Raw genomic sequence first — 15,138 nt, 5'->3', positions numbered from 1 at the left:
AAGCTGGTGAAATAACGTGACCTTCAGCTTGAGCAGCGAGTAACTTAACCGTTGAGTTGTTAAGGTTTAAAAGGCCTGACTGGTGCGGCATTATAAAGGTTCTCGTTCTGCCTGGGATGAAGATTGAGCTTTCATTTTAATAGTACATTCATTTGTTGGGTGTTCTTTCCAAATTTAAGTGTGTATTTTAAGGCTTCTTCAGCAAAGTATTGTGTATCTTTGCTGCCTTCTCCATATGGATCAAATATTGATAAAGGCTTTAAAAAAAAACAAAACAGAAGGAAGGATGGGGTTTAGTTAAACTGTACCAGATAACTAAATAATTTGATTGCAGAGATGACGGTAGTAACTTGAGTTCTATTCTCGGTATTTAGCTCCAGTCCTCTGGCCCTCTAAAAAAATTACATGTATCTTCTTTGCTTCAGGTGAGCAACCGAACCTGAAATCATACTACTACAGTTCTTGAGTCACGTTGTGTTTCACATGGGGCTTAAAAAACTGTAAAAGTGAATGTCAAATAGATCAGTTCTTAAAGTACCGAATGACTGTGTGGTACCAAGCAGGTGGGCAAATCAAATCCTGAGGAAGGATGTTGGGGAATTTAGTTGGGCATCACTCACGTGGGAATGCATCTTGCACTGCAATATGCAATTCAAGATTTTAAATCAGAAGCACAGAATTCAGAATGAAAATTGAGCCTTCAGTCTTAGCTTTAAATCTCTTGACTGAAAAGCTTGCTGCTTAAATCTTAATTTTGCACCAAGGCTTTGCATAAACTGCTTGGATGTTTAGTTCTTACCAGGTTCAATTATAAGTCTTTGAAAGGCTATTTGTCATAATAAATGTGTATTTTAATACATTTTCTTGGAGAACATTTGTTGGATAGCTCTCATTGAGAAAGTCTGAGTGCAGTTTCTTTCTCTCCAGTCTCCATCATTTACACAGTATGCTTTTAAAAAAAATTATCCTCTGGATTTGACTCTGATTAATGACTTCTACTTGCAAAATGACTATATGTCATTGTAGTCACATGTTAGCATGTATCTCACAACACCTGTTGGTATCTTGAGGGAATAAATATCAACACTTTTTTAAAAACTGTTAAATAATAAGGTTCAATTAACCTTTAAAAGGTTAAATAATAGTATTTTTCTTAACAGGAACCCTGGAGTCTGTGAAACACTGGAAGTCAAGTGGAATAAGTAGATGATTGTCAAACCTTTATTTTGAATTTCATCTAACAAAAAGGGAAACTGGTAGAAAATGTCACCTGGGAAAGTTCTGCAACCTGTACTGAAAATGAAGGTGGATGAACTCTTTTTGTGCTGGTTGAGTCAGCCTGCAACTCAGCTGACACTAAAGGACTGCTTGAGAAGAATCAAGAACGAGGAGAAAACGGATACTGGTAGTGGAGATTCAGGAAATGGTAAAAATGAGAGATTTGCCAATAAAAATTCCAATTCCAAGCAATGCGCATTAGGAGATACCAGATTGCCTTTGGTGTCTTTCAATCCTCCTCAACTTTCTACTACTCTTCCATTGGCAACTCCAGCTAGCCCAAGGAACATTTCTAATGTTAGAGCAACACGTCGATCCTCAGGAACCAGAGTAGTAAGCTTGTTTCTTACTTATTAGACCTATTTGTTTAAATGTAAGTGAATCATGTGTTTGTGGTATTGGCAATTATGCAAGTAATTAGTCTCCCCACAAGAGGTGTCCAGAGCGAGTGAAGCAGCGGCAGTGAACATAAAATATCAACATTTGTGTATCATTAGGGCTAATGGCTAGGTGGCCTAAACTTCCAAAAGACTGTCTTGGCTCCTTGGAGCTCTGTTGCTTTCTATAAACCACGCGTGCCTGACACAAAATGAAAAATTAATTGTTTTCTATTTCCAATAATTTTTCTGTCGAGCAATTATTATTTTGATATGGCCCTTGTTCTTTAAAACTAAGAGTGGAAGGCATCTTAAAAATTCCATATCCAGTACAAGTGATTAGATTTGGTCTATCTACCCTGGTTCTAAGCTACAATTTCAGACATCATGCAGTACTCATCTGTGTTGCAGCTAATTTACATGTTGCATTTGCTTCTGCGGGTGCAGCATACATAGAGAAAAGTCAAAACAAGTGATTCTTGCTTTCTGAAGCATTGCCTTCCCTATGCAAAAAGCTTAGGGCTAGTATCTGTATTCTTGCATTTCTTAGCTGGCATGAACAAACTAGAAGTGGTGGAAAAGTGAGAAATAGCCTTATAATAAAAAAAAGTAGTTTTCAAAGATGTCCTAAGACATCTCTCACTTTATACTAAAAGAAAAATCTAGCATTCTATCAGAGGTGGTAGTTTACAAAGGCTATTTAGTTTACTAAGTAGATCATAGTTGCTGGATACCTCTTGTTTAACTTACTTTTGCCAGAGGTAACACAAACCAGGTGTTGATGCTTCAGATGCCATGGTTTCAATAACAGCCCTTGCACTGTTAAATACAATCTAATTGTGGATAACTGTAAGTCCCTGTGTTTGTTTGCAGTGTTACTTTTGTAACATACTGCCTTGACTGCAGATATTCCTTTGTCTAATGATACCAGGCACTATTGTTAGTACAAGACTCAAATTTGGCTCCACTGATACTGCATATTAACAAAGTAATTGTTTTGGTACTGCATGGTACACTCAATGCTTCCTTTCTAAGGAGGTCTTGATTTATAATAGACAATGCCTTCTATGCAAGAATGACACCCCTGCCCCCAACCTGAGATTTTTTTTTAAACTTGCAGTTCAGTTCAATCTAATTTCTAGCTCTTTTCATAAACTGTGAAAACAAAACTGGATAGAAAATGATGTGGTGACTGACAAAACTAAGTATTGCTTATGTGATCTGCCTTTGATAAAGGAGTTAAGAGGTATGCTGTTTATGCTATAGGACTATGAATTCATATCCTGTCATAAAACTGGTAAGTTGTAAGCGGTCATCCCTCCCAATCACTCTACATACTTTGTCTATCTCAGTACAGTGGCCAAACCTCCTGGTGTTCCAGGGAAACCTTCTTAGGTTGGTAAGAGGTAGCTCTGAGCTGAGGATGTTTAAGAGTATTGGTTACTTCTTGTCTTTTATTGGTGTGCATTGAATGTATATGCTTACCTTTTGACCCAGAGGATTAACAACGTGATTACTGTTTTGCACTAAAACATTTAATCTGAAGTGTTGCCTTGATTGCATAAACACTAATTTTCAAATCTAGCTTGACAACTTGGAGTCCCCACTTCTTAGTTTCAAGACATCACACTTCCAGCCTAAAGTTTGTCTAGATCAGCTTTATAATAATAGGGACTTGTATCTTATGTGTAATCTTCATCCAGATGGCAGGGCATGACAATTGATTTACGTATTTGTTTCTTTATGTTAACACCATTGTATTTCCTGTTCTAGTGAAATGTAGAAAGTTAGCAGATGCTCAGTTTATTCTTGTATCAGACAAAAGGGAGAGTTTCCATTAAAAGCCACCGTTAACTTGATGTATTTGATTGTGTACTGCAGTTTCTCTTCATGTGTCTTGGTTGATCACTTTACATAGATCCCATAAAGAACAACTAGAAGAGATTAATGAAGAGTAACATTTTTCACTTAATTGGAATTGTTTGTATAGTGCTGAGAGAGAACCTAGAGGGTTAGGTTGTTGGTTGTGGGATTTTTTTTATGTGTGGCTTTTTTTCCAAGGAGTTGGGCAGGAGGAAGTTTCCAAGCAATAACAAATTTATTTGTGGCTTTTATTCAGCTGAACTGAAGCTTCATCCAAAAGTTTCCTAATCTTTAAGAAGTGTAAATTACATTTGGAGCAGGCATCAGCTCTTAAAATACCACCAAGAGTTGCATAATTGCATGTTCTGACACAACAATGTATTTTCTCAAAGAAAGCAAAATATACCCCTTTTCCGTCTTGTACATCCGTAAACTACCTGCTGCAGCAAAAGCAATGCATCTGTTTTATGCACTTAATCATGGTTCATGAATTGAGCCACAATGGTTTCACCTATGTCATTTGAGTTTAAGTCTGAGGTCTTCATCTCATTTCTATAAATGGAAATGTTTCAGATAGCTCTTTAAAAAAGACAGCTTGTACTGTAGGTCAAGTAATACATATTTAAATCCTAAATAGCAGTCCTAGAAAATGGTAGAAATTAATGTGCTTAACTCTGTGTGCCTGAGGGTGATATCAGGAAAGGGCTTTATGCAGCTATAAAGAGCTGGAGAATTATTTCTTTTAGGACTATATAATTCAACTTGGGCATCTTCTTATTAAACTTTTTCTTACCACGTACAGGAATTCTCATAATGCAGCATACAAGCAGTAAACTCATTTTGGCAGGATACTTTTTCAGTATCACTGAACTGAATCACTACATTTGATTACGGGTAAGGTTGCTGTACACCTTGTCCTGTTTCTTTAAGATGCTCCTTCCTTTTTGGTGGAAGGACACCAAACAATGAACCTGATACCACAAAACTGTCATCCCCAGGTTCTTACTAGGTAGTAAGGATGAATGTGTAGGAAACCACATTTTCATGGTTTTTTAACATGTACAGAAACCAATAGCATGTTTTGCAGCATAGGAAGCATTCCTGGAAGACCAGTCTTGAAACTAATTAGGTATTTAATCTTTAACACCTTAAACAGTAGTGTAAGAGCAAAGCAAGTTGGTGTTCTGATGGCAACTGTTAAACAGCATTAAAAGTACTGTAGCTAACAGCTATTTTGTTCTCTATCTTTCCTCTTTTTCAGAGGCTAGCTTGTAATTGAATTTTGAGCGTTATATTTTTATCTAAAATTCAGAAGTTGCCATGTTTTTGGTGAAACACTAATGTCTTGTCTGAGAATTTGCTGTCTTTCAAGATAGTTGAAGCTTTCCACTGATGAGAAAGTCTCAAGTACTTTCTCAGATAATGAAAGCACCTACATGGTCCTTATGTTAAAGATGAACAAAAACTGGAGGTGCTTCAAGCAGGAATTTGTTCATCTGGACAGGGCACTTAAAGCCAGGTTCTGGAAAAACACTAATTCAGAATAAACTATTGGCTTAATCTACACACACTTTTTGAAATCTAGACAGAATTCTACCATGAAAAATCATTTTATGATGTGTTTTAGTGCAAGTTTTAGGTATGGGTTTTTTCCCTTTAGGGGAGGTACTGCCCCTTCACTTGCATGTTGTCATTCAGAGTGAGAGCAGTGTTCAGTGAGTGCAATGGTACTGCATCCATTGTACAAACACTGTAATTGCAAAGTTCTGGTCATCTTTGTTATGTGGTGTGAAGTGCTTGCCAGCACTCAGTGTACTGCAAGTAGGCCTGTGATTTGTATCTACTGAATGTATTAAAATAACAGAAAATCAGAGGCATAGAAAAATCTCAACATTTAAGTCTTGAATATTTTTTGAGTATATTCCTGTAAAGAAAGGAATTCTAGAGCTGTAACTTTCAAACTTGAGGAATAGCTGTCATAGCTTTCTTTTAACCCTTATCACTACTGTACATGGATTTAACAGTGTTTCTGGCACTCTAGATTATCTTAAACATATGGGATATACACAATTGTACACTGTTCATCACATTGTCAAAAATGCCAGGCCTCAAGGCCTAAAAGATGCCGCAGGCAAGATGTTTAATCCTAACCAGCTGGTGTGCAAGGCATCTGGGGAAACAATTCACAGAATTCCCTATGGCCACTTCAGGGGGTGGTGGTGCAGCGAGAATGTGATATGATCTGAAGTACTTCAAAGTTATTTTCCATTTCTCTGCAGGGTCAACCTTTGATAGAAAGGTACTTCTTGGATTGGTTTCTGTATATCTTTCCTTGATAAGCATACTGTTCCTGCTTGTTGTCTTGTGACAATTATTAAAGCTCATTGTCCTGTATTTCTGTAATTTCTATTTTTTATTAACTACTTTACTATGTTGCTCTATAGCTTTTTTCATCATTACCATTCTTGCCAAATTTTTGTTACTAGTTAGTTGATTTAAATGGAGTGGTAATACTAGAGTCCAATTTAGTTCAAAGGGAGACTAGAATGAAACCTTTTAACAATGACAGAAGTTTTGAGCATAATAACACTTAACGGTTGCTTATTGAAACAATTGTGTTCTTATGAGGACTTGAGTTAAAAGGTAGCTAGTCTTAGACCTGCATCTGTTAGACCAGTGGTGGACTATCTCCATGTTCTGCAGGTGTGCTGTAAGTTGTTGTTTTTTTTTTTTGGGGGGGGGGGGCGGGACACGGACACACACTACCTCCTACTAGAAAGGAGAGAAACGATGTTCATAAAACATCAGAAAAGCAAGAGGAAGTGTGTGAATCCTGGCAGCTTAGTTATTAAGTTTTGATGTCAGCCTTGAAATTTCAAGTGTCCAGTCTTACATGTCTGCATCTGAGTTGCTACCTAGTATACCTTAATACTAGAAGCAACATTAACTACTAAGTCTGGGTTACGTAAACTGTATTAGCATTGCCCTGCACAGCAGATTACACTGTGCAGGACTGAGTGTGGTCTAGCACATACACTCCCTAACTCTGTATTATGCAAAGCTAGTGTTAATGGTGCAATGTCCCATCACTAAGTGGGGAGGATGGTGGACTTGGCTTCCAACTCGAGCCCGTGACTTAAAGGCAGACTGTAAATAACCTGGTATCAAACTGATGTACTTTTACAATGATAACAGGGTACTATGACAGATGTCAGCACTCATCTGTTCACAATAAAGGTCCTTCTATGGTGCCAACAAAGGAAGGACAGCCCGAAGTTCATATTAAAGTCTGGAAGAGTGCAGCTATAGGTGTTCCTAGAAAATCATTATTAGTTTCAAGTGTGGTGAAATAATAGTAGTCAGCATAAGCAGCACTGGTAGTATGTTGTGTTATTCTTCTTAAGCTTTGTTGTACTGAAATAGCTTAGAATAGAATAATCATTATCCTGATTAGAGAACCAGCTATTCATTTTACGTATAAATGAGAAACTGAAAGCTATTCACTGTTACAGCTTTTTGGTAGTGCTCTTTATTCTAACTGCATCTTGTACCCTGGGACATAAATGTTGCACTTTTCTTAGTAGTAGTATTAACGCTGTTTACACATTGTGCTTAGAAGAAATAGTGGCCTGTTGTCCTCTTTAAAAGTGGCAGTTGCACTTGAAAGAGAAGATACTTCTGTCCTACTGGAAACTCATAAATATTTCTTATGTGTTGCATCCAGTCTTAAGAAGTTTTGGCATTTCTAGTGACGAAAAATTGAATTCAGAATTATATGTGGCTTTCTTCAAATTTAAAATTCACCTGAATCCTGACACAGGACAAATTAAAATATTTGGATGAAACTTACTAATCACAGGCATTCTCTCTCCTGTGTAACTGTCACTTAAAAGCAAACAGAAAAAGTTTATAGCTGTATGAGATCATTACTTTCTTCCAGTTGCTCCTCTCTGTCCAGTCTTTCAAAACATTTAAGCTTAATTATAGCCTTACATCAGTCATTTAAACAGTTCATTCTTTTAACAGGTGGTCAGTCTGGGAGGAAATTAGATATAGAGGAGATGGATTTCTTTTTTTCCTTTGGTGATTTTTGGGAACCTCTCCATATGCCCTATACTTACGCTGTCAGCAAGAAATAAGCTTGAGGCCAAATGTATGTATGGGCTTACTTTAGTACAAAATGATTAATGCAGTTCATCCAGTGAACTAGTTTCTCACTATCTATTTGTATCTATCTATTGACTGATAGACCTAGTCAATGACTGCACAGAATTTTTCAGTGAGCAGTGTTAGAAAAATCTACAATGTACCGATGGTAATACCGTATGGCTGAGTCTTGCAAATTTAGAGGCTTTGCACACACAACTGTCTCAAAATTCAGTGAAAGTCGGGCAACTTAAGTAGTTGCATGTATTCAAGAAGATACCAATTAAGCGCTCTTGTTGTTTTCTGCAGTGCAAAACAAATGGTTACTAAATTTGATGTTCTAGCTGTGGCATAATATGTAAATAACTGCTTTGTGTTGGGTTGGATTAGTGTGGTATTCTTGTCTTCAAGTTAACCAGGTGGTACTAACGTCTTGGTAGATAAGATTAGTTTGTGTTCTGCGAACCACAGATACGACTTAAAACAGGTCCATAGAAAGCTAACCAGTGATCAAGAGATGTTTTTAAAAGTGTGTTCATGTTGGATGTGCCCCTTTTGCATAGCAATCACTATTCTATATAAAAAATAGCTAGAAACTGTAGAGCCACCCATGTACCATTTCTTGATCACAGGTACTTGCAGGTACAATGAACGCTTAAGGGCTGTTGGGATATGTGCTTAAATAACATTGTGTGTACTGCTTAGTTTGATTTCATATGGAACTAGCCTCACAGTTTTGTTGATGCAGATCTTACTAGAAACTTTGATTTCAGGCAACAAATGGGATTAGTTGGAAGACTACAAGGAGACTTTCACAACATTTGTAGAAATCTATATGCAAGGAAAAGTCAGGGAAAGACCTTATGAGGGGGTGACAAGGGAAACATTGCAAAACATCTATAAAATGGGGTTGTAAATGTGTCCACCATGAACAAGATTGGACCTTCTTGACATTATCTTGACAAAACAAGACTTGTAGAACTTATGAAATGGCTTGAGTTGATCTGTTTTTAGAATTCAAGAGAACAGTTTCTAAACAGTTTTATTCCTTTAGAAGCTAGATTTGTATTGATAAACAGTTAATATTCCAGATTTTGTAAACATTTCTACTAGATGTGGTCATCACTGATAGATCTTAAATAATCTTCATCCTTGTGGCATACTTCATTGACTAAGAAATAAAGCAAACTATTTGAAATCAAGTAATGTTGAAAGCACTTAATAGGCTAGATTTGTCTTCTGTCTACTAACAGTCTTCATGAATCATCATCATTTACAGTAAATACTTCTAAAAAGTCTTCTGTTGTGACTTAACATTTTAAACAAAAGATCACCAATTTTGTTGTCTTACTTGCTGTTAACACACTAAAGAATACCTCCTAAAATTTTGACTGCTTGTTTATTTATCAAGTAACAAATTTAAGCTTAGTATTTTAGAAAGATCTTCTAGAATGTTTGAAAAAATATTTAGACATCACATCAACACTTCCAGTGATGGAGAATGGAGGAAATTGCTAGTCAAGATGTGCTGTTGCTGTTCTGGCAATGTATTTGTATTGTTACACATCTGTAAGTTGTCTTATTACTTAAGTCTTATTTCTTCATGTGTAATGGTTGTCCCTTTAGTTATACTGGAAGCTGAAGTTCGTGCGTTACTAGTGACCAGCTTCTTTGCTGTGCCATCTTTCTTTCCTTTGTCCTTTACCACTTACCCTGCTTGCAAGTTTGGAAGTGCATGACTTTTCATTTAGCTCTGTAGAAACCAGTATAGTTTGTTTGTCCCTCCACTTCCTACATCAGCAATGATTTCATACTGATTCATGATCAACACAGTAGTGTTAGTTCAAGAGTAAGTCTCTACAGGACTTCTATCAGAAGTCCCATTGTTGGTTGGTAAGTAACAGTTTGTGATCTTACTGACAGACTTAGTAGACTTACTTGTAGAACAAGGTCTGTAGCTTAAACTTCCCAATTTGTTGGTTTTGCATTAAGATCTTTAGGAAGGGAAATCTCAAGCAAAAGCATAAGCAAGAAGCTGTACTGCAGGCAAAATTACAGTCTTGTGATTTCAGGGACTAAATTATGTCATGTTAGCCTGTGATGCTGGAATTAAAGTAGTGGTTGTACTTTCATACACCAACCATTCTAGTTTTGGAAGTTATGAAATTCCAAGATATAACTGTGTTTTTGAAAGGATTAATTGAAAATTCAGTTCATGTCAACATGATGAAGTACTGAACAGCTGGTGCAATGTTTAAATAAGTTGCTGGACAGCTATAAAACATTGCTATTCATGTTCTTTATACCAGATTACTCTGTCAACTTCTAAATCACAGTGACACAAGGTAAATAATACCAATCTAGAAATGACTAAATATCCAAAATGGCCTTTGACTTTGAAAAGTTGCATAATGCATAACATTAGACACTGTTATAAAAGCTGATGTCTCCTGTAGGAAACTCTCAAAGGCATTCTGAATCAGCCTGAACTGATTCTTCATTTCAACCTATTCTGCTATTCCGAGGCTTACCTTGGTAAAGTTACAGATGTGTATGTTGTGTAGCTTCCTCTATGGATAGTCTCTGTAGTATCATGGTTCATCTAAAATGTAAAAACCCAGTATCTTATTAGAGCAAGTGTGACCTTTAATTTGTCTAATTCATACCAGATATTTTGCTTATGTCTTTCTCTGTTTAATACGCACCTCAGCAGCATCAATGTGGGTGTACCTGGTTTTCATGATCTGATGAATAGGGTCATCTGAAGATCGTTCATAGGAAATCAGTTCTACCTGTAGAACACCATTCCAACAACCTGTTTCCATTAAAACTCTGTTTATGCTATACACAAATAAATAAAATATAAACTGGTAATATTTTCCTAAGATGGCAGAGAACATGAGAATTGTTCTGAAAGGAATATAAACCATCCATTAACTGTCAGGCTTCAGTTTTATAGTATCTAGTGTTGACACTTAGTCTGCCAGATGCAGTTAGCATTCTAAAAAGGCCATGCTATGTCTTTGGAGTCCTGACAGTGTAATCATAGCAAGGTGACATGTATCTTATCTTACTTATAATCTGATAACAGCCCATAGCGTGGTATACATACATGGCATTCTTATAGTAATGTGCAGAGAATCTCATCAGTCCATCCTTCCTGGGCTAACAATGTGACCATGTATCTCACATCTAACTATTGTCTTTTTATTCACTGTTCTGCCTCCTAAATATTCTGGATTCTCCCAGCAACTGTGGAAAGAACCTCCAGGCATTGCTCTGTCTAATCCAAGAGTACTGGAAAATTTCAATAATCATTAGAGAAGGCATGCACATGCAAGACTTCCATGTTTTTTAACTGTCTGCATGTTCTATGGGGGAGGCATTGCATCCTCCAAGAAAAAAAAAAATGCATCTAGACCCAGATTCCCATGAATGTCCTTTCAGTGCCAAAGGATCAGTTTCTCCCTGTGAAGGTAGATTTCTTAACTACACAGTGACAACATCTAGCAGTTCATCAGTGTAGTACACTATACTTGAAACACTGTCAGTAACTGTAAAGCAATCAGTTTGGGTAGCTGGGTATGAGCATAACAACTTGATTCCTTCTGTGATCTAGAAATTCTAGACTTCATCTCCCTTGGGTTTTGTCAGTGTAGTGCTGAAAAGGGATGACTCTCATCCAAAGGAGAGTTAGGGATGGATAGTAATACTTTGTTGTTCTGTTCAGCCAAGTGCATTGTCCTCTTGTTCTCTTCCCATACAGAGCATTTAGAAATGGGAAGCTACTAGCAAGCAGCCAGTTAGGTAAGTGTTTGAAGAACTAGGAAAACTGATTATTTGGGATGCCATTAAATTGCTTTCATTATCCAGGAGTATAAGGATGGATAGGTTTCAACCTTGTGCATTCTTATTTCAGGACGGAGTCAGGCATTTTGGGAAATGATAGTAAAAATCAGTATTTGTGAATTCAGTATTGAAAAATCAGCACCAGTGGGTTTTCTCCCCACCCCTGAGTGGGTCACCTTGTCAACAGATGTTAATATTGTTGATTGCTTAGGCAGTTATAGGGATAAAAAGCAGACTTTCTTTTGCTACTTCCCATTTATTCTTGTATTTTCTCATTCTCTAGACATTTCATGTTTTACAGTACCTGCTTTACTGAAATTCAAGGTCGGTAAATCTTGCTATGTACTGTAGTCTCCTGAGAAGGGAATATTTTGTTTATTGCTCATAATAATGTAAAATAACACACTTGGACAACTGAGACTTTACTCCATTGCTGTAAAGAGTTTTTCCCCTGCAAGGGCCTTTTTGCAGACTTGAGCAGGAGTTTTAGAATTCTTTTCAAAGAGAAGCTCTATCATTTTTCATTCGTTTATTTAGACAATGTCAACAATGGATGTTAGTGTTAAGCAGAAAGGTACTGCAGATGTTACCAAGCCTGCCTAAGTTGTGTTTTCTCATTTTGTAGGTCACAAAATCAAATCTGACTGAGATGAACATTGCCTTCTAATCTTTCCCCTCAGTTTTCACTCGATACCTTGAGAAATGCTGTTACAAAAATGATCCACAGGCTACCGTTGGTCTGCAGGATTAAAGGTCTGCAGACTAGTGTAAATAATGCATCTACTCAGCATTATGTTTACTGAGTGTGATGTTTGCATCTACTATTATGCAATACGTTTTGCAGAAATTGGGTTAGATTTTTTAGAAGTTCAGTTTGACTGTGGAGCTTTGGTCTGAGTGGGGAACCAAATAATTATCAATCAAATGTCTAATAATTATGCAAATAATGGGACATACGTAGTTCCAGCATATTTCAGTAGATTAAAGGCCAGGTATGGACTATTTGCTCTAGAAATAACTCTTGATAGTATTAAATCATGGTGATAGTCTAGTCAGAAACTCCTGTGAAGACTGAGGGGAAAAAAAAGAACCTAGCATTTCAGGGCTTTTTTTATTGTTTGCTTGTTTTCCTAGTCTAGCAAAGAATTGTCTGCTTTCTAGTATTGGTCTGTCTTCTAATATATCTACATCATTTCTTCCTTGTCTTTCTGGCCTCACAGCAGCTGTTTTACTTAGCATCGTTAGTTGCTTTTTTTTTAATATCTTCCTGAACTATTTGCTTGTACTTATAGTGCCTTTTTCTACTTTAAATGTATCTTTAGTACTGTTAGACATGCTGTTTCACATTTTTTCTATATTGATAAAGATGCTACCTTGCCTTAGTTATCTTGGAAGCTTCCTGTAATGCTTGGATGCTTTTTTTTTTTTTTCAAAGACTTGAGGTCAGTTCCCCATAATCTGTGAAGACTTTCAATCTACTGTCAGTATATGCTTCTGACAAGAAATTGCATTTTTGTAGGCAAATGCTTAAGGTTTTTGAGGTATTCTTCAGGTTTCTATTTCTTCCATACTACACAAAATAGTAGTGATCTTAAATTTTTGTCTCACTTGAATACTTTTGTGTTAAAGCCACATAAATATTACATTGCTTTTGTGTATGTTCAGGTCTCTGTTAAAGTGGTAAACTCTTTAGCCACAGTCCCTTGAATCAGATCCATTCATAGTGTGTATCTTTAGCTTTGGAAGGAAGCTCTGAGCATGCATCTTCCCCTCTGTTTATCTAGCTAATAATAAGCTGCCAGGGTACTTGAACAGCTTCATGGCTGGCATCCAGCCCTTCACCCAGGAAAGGATTTTGCCATAGCTTTCACTGGAGAGAATTCAGATTTAGAATAAATGTAACCCTATACCTGAACACTCCTAATTCAGTCTGGATAGAAGCTGACTTTCCCTTTCCCTTGTGGCTAATTCATGACTTAAAAGGTTAAAACAGTTCTTAAGTTCTTAAGGGCTTCTTGACCACATTGTTTTAGAGATGTTTATATCTCCTTAAATATGGGCAATAAAACCCTTTTCTATTCAGGTGGTGAAAAGGAGGTGATTAATAGCTGCTAGTGTACTTACCTCTCACAATGTACTGCAACTGTAAATGCCCAGTTGCATGTAGATTCTTCATATATTGCAAGCAGTGAACTTTTGACAACTATACTGCATACAGGTATGTAAATGACCATTAGGTTTGAAACCAGATTAGTGACTATAGTGCTAAAACAGTATTAAGCTAGCAATGGGATTGACTTAATGTCTACCTCGGGCCGTGAAGTAATATTATGATGACAAAATACAGAATATTCAAAATACTGAACATAATATGCTGGTTAAGTGGTGATGGACTCTGAGCTCCATTTGAAGACAGGAGGGAAATCTGAAACACTTTTCAAAATGGAGTTCAGAACACTGATTTCTTACTGAGGCTCATTCAGCAGGTTCAGGTGAATGGGAGCTCCAGTCTTTTGGGTTAGCTTTTCATGTGGCAGTCAGTCATCTTAATGGTGTACTACAAGCCACCCCAAACAAGACCATGAATGTAGCAGTGGATGGGACTGCATCACCTGGTGAAAAGGGGTGAAAATAGAAAGCAATTTAGGTGAGGAGATACTTTTCCTTACTTTAAGGCCTATTTTACCTAACCTGAAATGCAATCTGCCTTGCAATACAACCTTCCTGACCTTTCCCAAACATCTTGGCCTGGAACAGGTATCTGTTGCCAGAGTAGGATTCTTCTCCTACTCTTAACACCTCAGTCTTTCGTCTCAAGTTCCAGGCATGCTGCTGTTGTGTGCTGCATGCCCAGCTCCCCGCTGGCTTCCTTGTGGCTCAAGGTTAGTTGATTTGATCTTTCTAAAAGACAGTGAGTGACAGCCAGTTTTGCTCGATGCAGTTTGATAGTCTGGTCATGCCAACCACAACATGTCTGACTCTTGCCTTGTCAATTCCTTTCTTGTTCTCCCACTTCCGAAAGAAATAAATATCTTCATAACGAGTTTCAGTAAAGAAGCAGGTGGGGAAAACTGGACACTAAATTAAAAACAAGAAAACAAACTTTTTGTCATCATTTATTTTCTAACAGTGTATGATAAACTAAAAAGGACCCAATTAAGACAAATCATATTTCACTAGTACTTTTTCATAGTTTCTTTTTCTTCTTAATCTCACAAGGAGATTTACTGTAGGGTTTTAATATACTGTTACATGACAGAATGGCTATGAATGGATGAATAGGGCTAAAGATTATAGATGACACAGCATGGGAGTAAAATAGTGCAGTCCAGTAAGAGAACCCTCGAACTTAGAGGTGAAAGAGTTGTTTTGTTGTTTCTTGGGCTGTGTACATCTTTATGTAATCAAGAAAGTGGCTTTATTTAAAGCATGAGGGATGAAAACAGAGTCAGACTGGCCAGCTCTTTCCTTTTATGCTGTTAGTAACTAAAGTTGTGCATGACAAGGTACAGATAATAAATGGGCAACATACCAATATCTTAGAGAATTTGCTAAGAGTGTTCACAGCTTGCACTGGAATAGCAAGAATTGCCATACCCATAACTGTAATGGTGATATTTGGGGG

At 37.0% G+C, this 15,138-nt stretch overlaps 1 protein-coding gene across 1 annotated transcript in view; it reads left to right on the top strand.

Annotated features, from left to right (window-relative positions):
• Window positions 1–1,263: 1,263 nt before the first annotated feature.
• PPP2R3B (protein phosphatase 2, regulatory subunit B'', beta) overlaps window positions 1,264–15,138 on the top strand; it is a 51,309-nt gene continuing 37,434 nt past the window's right edge. The window contains exon 1 of the mRNA XM_010287648.1: window positions 1,264–1,611. Within this exon, the coding sequence (XP_010285950.1) occupies window positions 1,264–1,611 (348 nt within the window). The remainder of the gene's footprint in view (window positions 1,612–15,138) is intronic.

Source organism: Phaethon lepturus, unplaced genomic scaffold (assembly GCF_000687285.1).
Source record: "Phaethon lepturus isolate BGI_N335 unplaced genomic scaffold, ASM68728v1 scaffold8605, whole genome shotgun sequence".
Classification (NCBI taxonomy): domain Eukaryota; kingdom Metazoa; phylum Chordata; class Aves; order Phaethontiformes; family Phaethontidae; genus Phaethon; species Phaethon lepturus.
The sequence above is the reverse complement of the archived record's forward strand: the minus strand, read 5'-3'. Positions and strand labels throughout refer to the sequence as shown.